The sequence below is a fragment of the Azolla caroliniana genome, unplaced genomic scaffold, assembly GCF_043228905.1.
Source record: "Azolla caroliniana isolate FFs.n. ecotype wild unplaced genomic scaffold, voAzoCaro1.0.p SCAF_1, whole genome shotgun sequence".
NCBI classification, from domain to species: Eukaryota; Viridiplantae; Streptophyta; class Polypodiopsida; order Salviniales; family Salviniaceae; genus Azolla; species Azolla caroliniana.
The window spans coordinates 28,062,312-28,076,828 of record NW_028230436.1 but is presented as its reverse complement, the minus strand read 5'-3'; the positions used below and the strand labels follow the sequence as shown (position 1 = coordinate 28,076,828).

The 14,517-nt window shown below is 34.5% G+C and overlaps 1 protein-coding gene across 2 annotated transcripts; it reads right to left on the bottom strand.

The window, feature by feature from the left end:
- Positions 1-1,756: 1,756 nt before the first annotated feature.
- LOC147869427 (uncharacterized) lies at positions 1,757-7,156 on the bottom strand. Of its 2 annotated transcripts, none has more exons than XM_087329331.1 (4): positions 7,020-7,156; positions 6,339-6,549; positions 2,960-5,647; positions 1,757-2,610 (listed from the first exon to the last, which is right to left on the bottom strand). In XM_087329331.1, the coding sequence occupies exons 2-4, from the start codon at positions 6,523-6,525 to the stop codon at positions 2,138-2,140; spliced, it is 3,348 nt and encodes a 1,115-aa protein (XP_087185457.1). In that variant the 5' UTR covers positions 6,526-6,549; positions 7,020-7,156; the 3' UTR covers positions 1,757-2,137. The 2 variants fall into 2 exon arrangements, with proteins under 2 accessions (XP_087185457.1, XP_087185466.1); XM_087329340.1 differs by lacking the exon at positions 7,020-7,156 and adding an exon at positions 6,889-6,975.
- Positions 7,157-14,517: the final 7,361 nt, after the last annotated feature.

The following is a 14,517-nucleotide window of genomic DNA, read 5'->3' as shown; positions in this document are numbered from 1 at the left end:
AGATTGATCCAACCGGAGAGTGGGTGGCATGAGTAATTGCAAGGCATGTGGAGAGAGTTTGGAGGACATTGCACATTGTTTGTGGAGCTGCCCATGAGCCCAAGAAGTTTGGACGAGGAGCTTAAGAATTCGGGGTCGATGCGGGGTTGAAAAACGTTTTGTTCAAAAACAAACACGTAGAACTAAGGGAAGTATAAAAGCCAACGGTGCAGCTTTCTTACATTTTCAATTGCTCACGTTAGGTTAGAGCTTTTGAATCTCTATCTATCTCATTCATATCAAAGAGTTTAAGCTTGATGTATTCTATCTTAAGCGCTTGAGCTATCTCGTAATTAGTGTTGATTAACTTAAATAATTGAGGCGTGATGTAATTTCCTATTGTTTTTTCTTGTTTCTTGTTTGGTCAAGTCATTTGATTAAGATCGTAGGATTGTAGGATTGAGTTTTAACTAAGCATAATTTTGTAGAGAGACTAATGTAATGAGTAGTTTGCTAAAGTGGTTAGCATTTCATTGCATGCCTAAGAATCGTTGACACCCATTTTGAACTAGGCGAGGGTAGACATCCATTTGAATCGCCCAACATGACATTTGTGAGAGAGAACACCTAAGGACGAGAACACATAAGAAGAATTTACCTGAATTGAGGTTAAATCAAAAGCCATCAAATTAGACGATTGTAATGTAACACTTTATTTCACTTATCTAGATGTTTATATACTTTTCTTGTTGTGAAATATTTCAAATGCATAAGGTATTCAATTATTCTACTTATTACACTTTTCTATTTGAGAAAATTTGCAAAGATAGTGTAAGCATATTATTTTTTAATCGCCTGAAGAAATGAAGTTTTACCACCCATCCAACATATATAACTTAAGAATGATCTACTACTGATTTTATTGTAATCATGTCCCTCAGTCCTTGATGTTGTCTTTATGTGACCACTTTTGGCTTCATGTGGAAACCTTTCCAAGGATATTAGACTAGTGCATTTTGACAAAAGTTGGAAAGGCATATTATGTAATGTAGGCAAACCCCTTCAATATTCTTCAATTCATTCTTGTTTTATTTCGTCCTTGTAATGGCTATGAAATGGTGTTGTATCATTGTATACATAGATCTATGTAAGGTCAACTACCATTTTTGGCAATTGAGTATGGGGTTGAGAGTTGATATTGCTGATCAATGGTTTCAAGGGGCCTTCATACTGAAAATAAGACAATAAGATGGATATGACTGCAAATATAAGTTTAATCTTTGCATTTATGTTTAGTAATCTCTTATTTAATGTCTTGATATGATCTCTTTTGTTTTTTCTAGACCATTTTTATGATGTATCCTTCTTTCTAAAATGTTAATCACTTCTTCAATCTCATAAATCATTTTATGATGTATCTTCCTTAGATGTTTTCTCCTCTTCTAATAAAGGTACAATAACTTGGGATGCCAAGGTCTATGAGCTCTCATTAAGATTTTCACATCAACTATTCCTTGTGGAATTTCATAGACACAACGTGGATTTTCTTGTTACAATTGGTCGACATTAAATATGCATTTCTTAAGATGCTATGTGATCAAACATTTGCGTTTTGTATGATGACTACAAAAATATTTTCTTTATATTAATAGGGAGAATAATGTTGAGGTCCTTCAAGTTACTTGATCTCTGGCAAACCTTGACATGACAAACTTTTATCCACCACACAAATTTCCATATTCAAAATCCTTTAAAGGTAGTTTTATGGCACAACCAATAATGTGAGAATAACTGTTATTAAACAGTGGTCAGAATGGTATTAAGTCATACCGAATGACTAGTCTAGATACAAGAAAGGGTTGGGTAAAAGTTACTATTACAAATCAAAATAGTGAAGTCATGTTCTAAGAAGCCATTTCCTCAGCAGTAAAGCTATTGTTACCAACAGTAAAGCTTATAGACTTATAGTTTTAATATTGAATATATCTTCATAAAACATATTCAATTTCTACATCAGTCAATTTACTACAGTAAATTAAGCCTTTTTGGGCCCAGGATCAACTTTGTCGATATTACACATATATATATTCATACAACATATTTATATAACAATTCTTTGAAAACTATGAAAAAATAGAAAAAAATAGAAAACATTGATTCATTGCCCTTTACCAATATCTCGCAAGCTCTTCCTTAATAAACCTGCAATATACTTTGGGCCTCGACTCAACGAGGTGTGACTACGAGCTCGGGCTTCCATCTCACGATGCCTCCAGTGTGTGGATTGATCATATGTCATAGAAGCTACTAAAGAAGTCTTGGTTTCTTCGTATGGCATTGACCCTAGATCGATATTAAATTTCTTGGACCCTTGGTTAAGAAGTACAAGTAGGGGTGATCCTTCTTTTTTCCCTTGAGTCGTTGTAATAACATGTTGTGCACAGTTTTGAACCTCGGTATTTGCCGAATTTTCATCACTTTTAAGAAGCTCGCCATCTCCAAGGTTACCTTGGTTCTCGGGTGACCTCGTTCTACTCTCGAGTGAGTCACCATCAGAGATTCGGGGTGCTCCAAAATCAAGCCCTTCTTCCTTTTCATCAACAGTAGGTATACCATGACAAGTCTTGGGTCCTATTTGAAAGAACAGAAAATTTCACTATCTTTTAGTGAAATCAAAAACCCACTTATCTTTGGTGCTTCAGATTTTTACTCACAACTTTTTTCGAACCATTAAAAGATGAAACCATAGTCAATAGAGCACGAAAAGACACTAAAATACCAGAACAAACTTTTTGGATATCTACCAGAATATCCCTAGGTTTTCAAATTTTTAGTAGAATACCTCTTTGTAGTTACTAGTGAAGTCACAGGGGTGTTCCATTAATTTTTCGAAAAACCTAGGTGTGTTTTGGTAAGTATCCAAAAAGTCGGTCGGAGTATTTGATGTTTAGCCCCAAGATAAAAATAATTCCTACTTTACCGTAGCTAAGAGAAGTATCGGTGTCACAATACGTTGTGTGGCTTGTTGATGTTACCCCACCTTGTGGTTCCTCAACTAAACTTATAACATTGGAGATAGTTTCAGACAGCCTTTTGCGAAAATCTTGATCATGGCTTAAATTGACCAATTCCTCGTCTAAGGAATCCATGCAATGGGATCCATTTAAAACTGGTTGTTGTCTACTTTGTTGGCTAGAATCAATCAAAGGTTGAGTACTCGTAACCCCATACAAAAGTGGTCTCTTGTTCTCATAATCTGTAGAGAACTTAGAAACTTTGTCACATCCTCCACATCGTAATTTTTGAATTGTGACACCCTTCAGAGGAAGATAAGGCGGCACCTCAAGTATCGAATTGCAAGCTTTGCATATAATATAAGGCGGTGCACCATCTTTAGGTAACGGAGGATAATGCTTATACATTCTTCCCGATGACGAAGATGGGGAATTAAGTTCTTCAACATTCAATGCATCATAACTTTGAGGATGTTTGGAGGGAAAACTCGTTTGGTCATGGCCTTGATTATAGTAATTCAAGCACTCAGCATGACCTGTTTGATGCATCATCAATGATGTTGGGCGGCTAACACCAAGTCTATATTGTGGAGACTGAGTTGGTAGCATGTGTGCATGTTGGTTATGGACACAACTCATAGAAACATGATGATGATATCCATGATGTGCATATGCATGTTCAGACGTTGGCATAGTGACCATAACAGAGTTAGAAGACACTTGATAAGGATAGGCCATATTTTCCCTTAATTCTCCAGTACCATATGTTTCCGATATATGTTGATGATTAGCATAGTCATACCTTTGAGGACTTGAAACAGATGAGGCAACCTGATTTCTCAAAGGGTTATGAGGAAACCCACTTGGACTCTGATCATATAAATCTCTATGAACGCTATGATTTGGTGAACCATGATTATACAAATCCCAACTTTCAACTGCAGAAACAGGTTGTGAATAGCTGTCTTCTGTGGCAATCGACCTGTTTGGGTTCCTCCATGAGTATGCCATGTTTTCATTTTCCTGTTTCTCTGCCTGATATATAAGCCTTCCTTCACTGTCGAATGATTGCAATTTTTCAGGAAGATTTCTCAGTTCTCGAGGTGGGCTTGGTTGAAGCATGCTACCAGCATTATTATGGAAAAATGGTTGTCTCTCCTTGGAACCTGAAATGGAACTTAACACCTTCATCAGAAAGTTTGCATCATTCTTGGTTAATGAACTAGTTGTTATTTCTATATTCGGCATGTTTCGACCATCAGGAAACAGAGTTGTCAGAACATTTTGTGAAGATGTATGATCCTGTGATTCAATCTCACTGTTGCAATGCAAGTTATGTGTCGCATATTGGGTTTTTAGCATCTGAATTTGATCCATAATTGAAACGCCAATTTTTGTTTCTCGCAGTTCTGCATTGCTGTCTGTTGTATTCTTCATATCTTGGGTGTTTATTTCCTTTCCTTTACCAATCATAGCTGTTTCAGGAATCTGCTGGCTGCTGCCATCAATAAGCAGCCTTTCATTTTTTTCAATTATAACTTGAGTTCCATTACAGCTTCTGACTACTGTAGAATCTATTGTGCTGGATTCATTGGTACTTGATTCAGGAAACTCGTTATTAATCTCTAGCTTCCTAATGCCAGAAATGGCTCCTTGCAAGTTATCTTGTTGCTTTTCACTCTTATTTGTACCTCCATTTGTCTGCCTTCTAGTTAGTTCTTGATTCAGCCTCGCTTTCATCACATCATTATCAGCATGTGATATTTCTTGATCATTTCCATCATCAATGGCACCACAAGGATCCCTAAACTCCAACATATGAGGACCGGAATTGGTGTAAAAGTTCTCTCTCTTTTTGATAAATGGAGTGGGCAAATTTACCGCTTGCATACGGTCTGGTGATGGTGCCGGAAAATCAAAGTCTGATGACTCTGACACATCATTATGTGATTCTGAGTCAAAAGTAGAAGAAGAGCAGCTTTCATCTTCAGTAGGATCTGAGCAACGGGCGAGCCTTACTCGAAGAGGAGTATTTAGAGGTAACCTCGAAACATCAGTTTTTGCCAACTCTGACTTCGGACTTCTTTGGTTTTTATAATGGAGATGATCATCCTTGCCTTCAAGCGAATACTTAAAAGAAAGTTCATGGTCAATGTCTTGAAATTTCTTTGATTTAAGATTCCAACCATTCCCGTTTTCATTGACTGAATGGTGGTCATTTTCCTCCTTTTCTTTGACAGCTAAAGAGTATTTTTCCTCATTCTTTCTATCAACTATAGGGCCTATTTCCTCATCATTTTCCATGACACTCTCTTCCATTTTATCAATTACATGTTTTATAGAAACCCTCTCAACTGAGGATGGTTCTGCTTGTATAGCATTAAGTGGCATGGATCTCTTATCTGACACAATGACATTCTTCTTACTCTCATCGAGGACATTATGGATCCTTTCGTTCCCATTGCTAAAAGTAACTTCGTTCTTAGAATCATTAGTGGGCTGAGGTTCTTCATACTTTCTCTCGTTCTCTATAACTTGATCTTGCTTGCTTTGCTCAATGTTGATATTTTCTTTTACCTGTTTTAGGCTCCCATCTTGTTTACTCTCAGCAAAATTGCCATTTTCAGCTACTTCACTCGAAGGTGATCCTTTAGCTGGAGTTTGGAGAACAATAAATTAGAAACCCTTTTTTCTGACATTTTACTACAAGAATAAGCTAGAGATTTTCATGAAGAAGCAAAAAGCATAACTTCTTAAAGCTGTAAGTTGAAAAGAAAAATAAATTAGAAACTCTTCCTTATAGCTTGAGTTTAGCAAGTTCAGAAATCCCTTTAGAGCTAGATTTCCTAGTTCTCCCAATCAAAACCCATTTTTAGTGCTAGATTTTATTATACATTAAGAACTTGATTTGAAAGAGAGAAAAACTAAATTAGAAATTCTTTTTATAGAGCTAGATTTACAAGAATAGATAAGCTCCTTACAGCTAAACACCCTTTCTTTGACCAAGATTTACAACAGGAAATAAGGTGTTTAAAGCTTGAAACCCTATTTAAGAGTTGGAACAAGAAACAAGTTCATTATATTAGAAACCCTTTTTTAGAGCGAGATGTTACATGAAGGAGAATTTAAAAAATAGGACATTCAGAGAATAGAAACATATTCTTCCATCAAATAGTATACAACAACTCCATATCGCAATTATTAGAGCAGGATTTTACAGAAAATAAACTGGAAGCAACAATAAATAGAAAAGATATGAAGAAGAAGAAGAGTGTTTTCTTTATTTCATAATATATAGTGTATGTATGTATGTATGTATGTATGTATGAACCTTCGTGTTCTTACCTAGAAGGAGTGTAGAACAAATGGGGCATTCAAACACAGGGAATGATGGTTCCGAGAGCAGCGCAGTGCATTTCGGGCATCGGATCTTCCTCCTCCTCCTCTGGTCAGATGCCATGGGCATACCATGGCCCTTCTCAGATGGCATGGGCATAATGTGGCTCTGCTGATCCACTGTGGTGGGCATCATATTGCACCCTTATCTATATATCACCTGAAGCAAAACAAGGGGGAACAGAGTTTTAATCATGTAGGTTATTAGCTTTGATTTGTGCGAAAAAAACAATAGTAAACGAAAGAGCATTATGCAGAGACAGAAGGGGGAAGGGTTATTAACAATGTAAAATTCCATCACAATTTGTATATGCAAAAATAAATAACAGTAATACTAATAATAATAATAACCGTATGCAGAGAAAAAGAGAGCACATATATTAAAGCATTAACACACATCAATTAGCTAGATTTCATGTAACTAATTTTCATATATATGCAAATGAAAATGAGAAGAAGAAGAAAATGAGCATAATAATCAGTAGATATTTTAGATTACATTTTTTGGGGGGGAAGGAGAAGCAGAAGATGAATTAATGTAGAGAATCAAAGAAAAAGGAGATGAAGAAAGCAGAGAAAGTGGGCAATAACAACATTATGTAAATCACGCTAAAATGCATTATTAATTACCTCTCGTATATGCAGAGAAAGCAAGACCGAAAGAAACAGCGCATATGGAGAAGAAATGAGTGAGATAGATTATAGTATTAGAAGAATAAACATGAAGTACAAAAGAGAAAAGAAAAGGAAAAGGAACGAAAGGCAAAAAAAAATTATTTTTATTTAATTTTATCATTTTCCATGGCTGTGGGCAGAGAAGATGTTTGAAGAAAATGCTGGTTCCATTTTTTTTCTAAAAACAAATTATGCTGTTTAATGGATAAAATCAGTTAATATATGTATGAGGAAAACCGAATTTTTTTTTAAATGGAAAAAACAAGCATGATGAGTAAAGAAAAACAGGAAAGAAAATTTTTTGGAAAATTAGAAAAAAAAAAAAAACAGGAAAGAAATGGAGAAAAAAATAGAGCATTGAGAGAGAGAGAGAGAGAGTGTGTGTGTGTGTGTGTGTGTGTGTGTGTGTAAAAATAAGGTAAAGCAACTAAAAAAACAACTGAATATTTTCTGCTTTACTCTGACAGAGAAAGAAGAAGAAGAAAGCCAAAATAAAAGAAACAATGTGCCATAAATTTAAAAATACAGTGTGCTTTTTATTTATTTTCCAGTTAAAAAGTTTAGTCTTATCTTGATTGAGAGAGAAAATAATAATAATATTTTGATGGAAGAGTATGATTTGGAGTACAAAATAAGTTGCTGGGTGTTTGTTGTATGAGATCATTATCTCTAGACTCTAACTATACTTTGTAACATTAATGAACAGAATTAAAATACATAAAGTCTTACTAAACCCTTTCCAATCTTTTTATTTAGGTTTTCTTCAGAATATATTTCTTCAAAGTGTTGTATCTATAAATATTATAATCACCATTCTTAACCTTTGAACATTAATGAAACAAAAAACAAAAATTGCACTGAGTTTTTTATTTTTCCAAACCAAACATTATCATGACCATAACTTGGGAAAGACATTATTATGAAAGCACATAAATACCTATTGGATCCCTTCTACAGATCGGACCACTAAAAAAAACACGTGAAACCTCGATTTTAGGGTTTAGGGTTTATATATAATAGGTTAGGGTTTAGGGTTCCCGGTCCACCAAAATGTATCAGTTTATGACTGCAGTCATAATGGTAATTACTAGAACATCCCATCCAAACGTCGAAAACTTCCACTAAGCAATTTGTCGGCCTTTCTATCTTTTCACAAAGCTAATCAACACCATATTAGCTTAATTGAGTGGTAAGTAATATTGAATAATTTTGTCAATGTGAAATTTTGAATAGGTCATTTTATGATTATTTTTACCAAGAAACAAAGAAAGCACAACATTAAAAAGATATGGTGTTTCACCATCCACCATATATCTTATTGAGGTCCACAAGAAAAGAGATGGTGTTTTACCACCCTCTATATATCTTTTTGAGGTCCACAAATCGATTGCAATGAATGGGATAAGATTAATCCCATGGCAAGGATCGAACTTCGGTGTTCTCAATTTTAGATCCTACAAAGTAATCATTAATCCAATAAGTATAGCAAGAGAGCATCTAGATATGACCAATGGGACCAAAAGTCAAACATTTTTCGTGTAGTATGTGCAACATGCAGAATTTAATAATGTGTGAAAGCATGTGCCAAGTGATCAGACATTAAGAGTCAACAGTGTCTTGCGCATTTGTATTTCGGGCTAAAAAAACTTCATAAGAAGGTGTTTTGGGTACATTTTCTAACTCTTCGAAGTGACTTAGGAATGCTATCACCCCATTATTTTAAACCCATACAGACGCACTAGTGTCACGAAATAGTCAAAACAGACATTCTCTTGGGAACTCAACATTTTTTTACTTCTCAGCCATTGTCGTTGTTCTCAAACACATTACACATCCTCAGAGAGAACCTCAAGCACGATGTATTTATTTAAAGCTTTCTACTATGTCAAGTGGCATGCTATTGTACGCAATGCATAGTTATCCTTCACACGCATCACATTTGTTTTAGAGCTATTGACACTCTTAAGTTAGTATGCATGTAAAAGTTTTTGATTGCGCACAAGCTTTTGGGCATCTTAAGTGTTTTTCAAAACGCGCCACAACAAAAGCATGATAATTGTATTCCCAATGGTAACTTTTTCAACGCCCTTCTAGTATTGCAAACTCATATGTTTCAACTCATCAATGACTTCTAGTAATTTTGGAATTTAATTCTTATAGATCACTTTTATTATTTCCCAAGTTGCTTTTATTATGATTAACTTTTATATTTTTACCTTAAGAATTAAAAGTCATTTCCCGTTTTTCCTCTTCCTCCCTCATTTGTGAGTCATTGACTCTACGATGACTTTGTAGTGTCCAACTTGCCGCATCTTCTTCTCCTTATTTATATATAAATCTACACTCAAAACTAGAAACAACTCACTTAACCCTTTCTTTTTTATTATTCAAATGACATGTTTACGTTGTGAGTCTTGAACAAAAGTTGTTTCATTGGAGACATGTTGGAAAAAAGCCCAATTTCTATACAAACTAATCATTAGGCGTCCATCATTAATCATTGGTCTTTGTGTGTCCATCTCTTGACTCTTCATCATAAGTATATACTCCTAAGGTTCAAGCACAACTTGGGTTTGTTTTATCATATATGTATCCGTACACTCCTAAAGTCTAAGTAAAATTAAACTAAGGTTTCAAATACCTATATATATTTTTAAAGATTCAATGTGAGTATACTAATGACACTAGGATGCAAAATAATTGATGTATCGTTCCATTAGTCTTTTATTCATACAAGGTTTAATGCAATCATATGTCAAGATATTTATCTGTAAGATGCAAGGATTTGTGCCTTGAGTGTAGCTTTTGGATACCAAGGAGTAACACCTTACTCCTTTTTAGTTCTTTGCATGTTTCTCACATCTTCGCATGGAATATACACACGAGAGAGTATGAGAATACAATATTCTTGCCACATCATAGAGTTTGGCCATTATTGATCAGTAAATGCAAAGTCAATCCTCATTATCTAAGTTGATTATTAGTCAAATGGATTGGTTGCTATGTGGCTCGTTTAAATTGGAGTTCTCACCACAAGGGACATTGATCACCTTTTTTGATATGAAGTTTCACATATATCACACCTCTTTCTCTTCTATTTCACCTTTTATGAGTTGTTTCTACGAAGTATGTATGTCATTTCTGGTTTGTCAAACATTCTCCAATCTTGAGGTCTATTCACAACCACTTAATTGGAAGGCTAACATTTGGGACTCCCAAGGTCACCAATAGGAAGAGTTGCCACATTATTGATGGGGATTCTTTTGATGTTGGTTCCTTTGTACAAGTAAACAACAATACTTTGCAAGATGTATATATATCAATATGATATCCAATACCTTCAATATTTGTATAAGTTTTAGGTTGTGTTGGCTTGAAATGTATATGTATATGTATATGTATATGTATGTGTATCTATGTCATATGCATATACATATACATATAATAGAGTTTGTGGCTCATCCGAATGATAATTTTTCTTATCCACGGACCACAACCTTTGAGATGGTGGGGATGTTCACTTCCACTATCATCCCCATCTTTTGTCAAAATTGCAAATTTGCCATTTCCTTGAATTCAAGACCCATCTATTCCATTTTGTATATGACCTTCCTTCGTATTCGTGGAAATGAGTGAGAGTTTGTATGAAAGGGAAAATGGTGTGTATTTATTCCATCAGGCACCACAAAGGGCTGGTTTGAGAAGTATCGCAAGACTTGACTTTCCGCACCCTACCCTCAATTAGTCAAACTCTTCGTATCCATTTCTCTTTTACAATTGATTTTCAGATATTGTGGTTTTCTCTACAACAAACTTTTGTTATGGCATGGACAACTTGATTGAGTTTTGTAGGATCCTAGTGAATTATGGCTACCACCTATAGATCCTTCACACCAATTCATACCTTTCTTTCAATATATCCTTGGATTAGGAGGCCCATTTTTTGAAACATTAAAATCGAATTCCATCTTAACCTCATGCATATCAAGTTGAAGGTTTATGAAATATATCTCTGCTCAAGTACGAGTCATACAGTTGAGACATGAGCATCTTTTGCAAGTTAATCCATAGTGCTTTATCAATATTTTCCAATGGTATCAGGACTTTCTAGTTTTGTTTTCGTCTTCTTCAAATATGCATGTAGTACATTCAAAACATTTTTATCATGTGAGAGATTTCTAATAACCATTTTGCTTTAGTTTTGAATTTCTTGTTAATGATTTCAAAATAGTGTACCTTGGAGATGCCTTTCGAGCATTAAAAGGTAGGTGGAAATCGTTTTGTACAAAGTGATTCATCTCGTCACAATAGTTAAAAGGTATAATGCTCTATTCTCCTTAAGTTTTAGTGGTGTTGTAATTTCCTTATTTAATTCTCCAAAGGTGATAAAGTTGGTACCGCTGATTTTGAACATTCATTGAACCTTCAAACTAAATACGAAGGGAGTAGTTCAAAATTTTATTTCTTGATCTTTTGCCTCCTCTCTCCTGCTAATCCTTCATCACAAGAACACGACATCGTGACTAATCCTTCATCACCAACAAATGGGAAAGGCATACCTTCAAATTGCTTAGAGTATTTACTTAACTACATAAATGAACTGACATGTCAAACCACCTAAGATCTAATCAACTGTCCGTAAAACCATGGCTAACAAACATGGCCTTGAATTGGTAGATTCATCAAGAGGGTCAAATGGAATAGGTATTGAATGCTTATCGTCACTCATATGGCCCGTACAAAAAAAGAGGTAAAGATTCATTTCTATATGCGGCCAATAAGGTCTTTGACTTTGAAATCCATCCAACGAATGCAAGTTCATAAATCACATGAAAAAAGTACCCCTAAAATTCCTGCTTGTGTCGTTTAGAAACATTTGTGCAACATGGTTGAAAGGCGTATTCAACTACATATTAAAATCCCCCTCTACTAAAAAATTTGTAGTATGCGGTATACCTTGCACATTAGATGTGGGAACACATTTCCTGTCACTGTAGATGACATTGGCCTCAAACATCGCTTTATCCTTCAAAACATTTCTAGGAAACATCATTGGATTTCCCTTCTTGAAAAAACGTTTTGTTACTTGCATCATTCTTAAAAATAGTGCATATAAGAAGTAACAAGAGATTTGAACAATTTTAATCAATTCATCCGACCAACATTACACATGTACATAGGGGACATGTATTATGACCTATTAATGGGTTAATGTTTAATGCCAAACAAGAATATCACCATTATTTATTGATTAATATTCATCTTGGTATCAATGGAAAGATGCCGAAAGGCTACAAAGAACTCATACATAAAAACACAGACCAACATCAACCAACACGTTGAATAGCAAAAGCCCTCATGCAGCTACCTTAGAAACTGTGTTTACACATCTAAAATCCGGATCTTCCATAATAGGGGGCGGAAAAAGTCACCTTGGTGGAGAATATCACCATTTTTTCTTTGACAAGTTTAATAATAAATTTGATGTGTACATATATGTACAAAACATGTGTTATCAAGCTCAATGAATAGGATCGATTTTATTTGGAATTCATATCTTCAAACAAAATACATTCAAGTATAAATGTGGATGAAACATGCAACTTAGCACATGTTTTAGTCCATGGTGCTTAGAAATGGTCCAAAATTTCACATATAAAAGCATGGTTTATCTACCATTGCATGCCCTCACATTTATGTATATTGATGTCTCTATGTTAAGAAAAGCAATGAATTGATGTCAACAACCTTTTTTGGCAAATCAATCTGGACATCAAATGTAGGGCTTGATAATTGACCACTGTGGAATGTACTTTCTTGAAGTTTAGAAAACAAGAAATTCCTATGTCGGAAACCTAGTAACTTTCTAGCATAGTGGAAATTAACATGTTAAATGGGCATTGGCTTTATGTTTTAGCAAGAGAAAACTTATGAATATCCAAATTTCCCAAATGTTAGCAAGCTTTTAAATGTTTCCCTTAGACTCATTATGATGTATTTAGTTTCACATCCTTAACAATTGGAAAATGATAGACATTTTAATTTTATGTGACCTTTGATGTTAATCATACTAAAACCAATCAAATATGTGTAAGTTTTTCGTTCCTCTAGAAAATATAAAGTTTTAGTACAAGAAAAACTATGATTTGTGTCCAATGAAACGTAGATCCATGTTGATGTTGATGCAACATCATGTCTTTTACATATCATGTAGTTTGGTTGGCATAGCCACCACTCAAATTTAATAGTAGATTGAATATGATAGTAACATGAGCTTTGGTAACATTGGCTACTAGTCCTATCATTCAAAGAGGTTGAGATTCATTGCCTCCCCATCGTAAAATTTAAAATTCATACCTATAAGAAAATATATAGACATCATTAATTTTGCAAACTATAAATGAGGATACTACAAGAATGTTGCTTCTTCACACACTCTTTTAGAGGAGAAACCATAATGCAAGAATACACATCAAGTTAATGGTATGATGTTGTAGGGTATATGGATCATATGATGTGTATGTGTTATAATTACCTTTTTTCTAGATCTATATACTTTTCAAGAGAGAAAATGTCGTAAGAGTCTGGGCCCCAATGACAAACGTGAACAAATCACACCTAATAGAGTTTTCCTTGTCGATTCATGTATGCCTACTCAATTACATAAATAGCTGTTATTGATAGCACAATCTTGGTGTTGATATATCAACAAGATTTGGATGTTCTATAATTGAGAGCAGCATGGTTGGTCTTGACTCTTGATGGTGCTTTTACGAGAATATTTCAATTTAAGATCCCTAATTTCTCTATAAATAGGCAATTTCATCTTTAATTGAAATAAATGTACCCGTGTAGAAATTATACACGTGCATGAATATCAGTAATACATTTCATAGTAGGGGTAATATCAATAATTACTGACATCTTTTTTCTAAACTACATCATGCACCCGACAAAAAAAGAGTTAGTTCCAATTATACATTTTTTGAGTTGATAGTCGTTGCTATCTCTCTCTAAAGTCCATATGACCCACGAAAATAAAATATTTAGAGTTTTTTTTTCCAAAAAAGAATATACTCCATTAGTTAAAAAAATATTTAGAGTTTTGTTTTGATGCAAGATATCATGAGATATCTATATTGAAGGATCGGATTCAATATAATTCCTTTCTAAGGCCTCAATAAGTTCCTTTGTGATCATTTTTTCCCCTATACTTCGAAGCTAAATATTTTCGAAGATGGGTATTGTTTTATATTTCCGCCCCTAAAATCTATGCCCAAATTATAAAAAGTTACGAGGAAACAAAAAATGACTATGGGCCTTCCCCATCCATTTAATAAATAAAGAAGATATCACCCCCGCCCGTATGCATTCTTTAAAGAGAGTCAGGAAAACTTAAAGTGCGAGAGCTTTTTTCTAGACTAAACCTAAAGTATTGAAATACTCGAGGAAG

Excerpts from the sequence above, each read along its gene's own strand:
- LOC147869427 (XM_087329331.1), bottom strand. The coding sequence starts at position 6,525 with ATGATGCCCACCACAGTGGATCAGCAGAGCCACATTATGCCCATGCCA. Across the intron at positions 5,648-6,338 it reads TTGTTCTACACTCCTTCTAG|CTAAAGGATCACCTTCGAGT; the intron begins GTAAGAACACGA and ends TCCAAACTCCAG. Across the intron at positions 2,611-2,959 it reads CGATACTTCTCTTAGCTACG|GACCCAAGACTTGTCATGGT; the intron begins GTAAAGTAGGAA and ends TCTTTCAAATAG.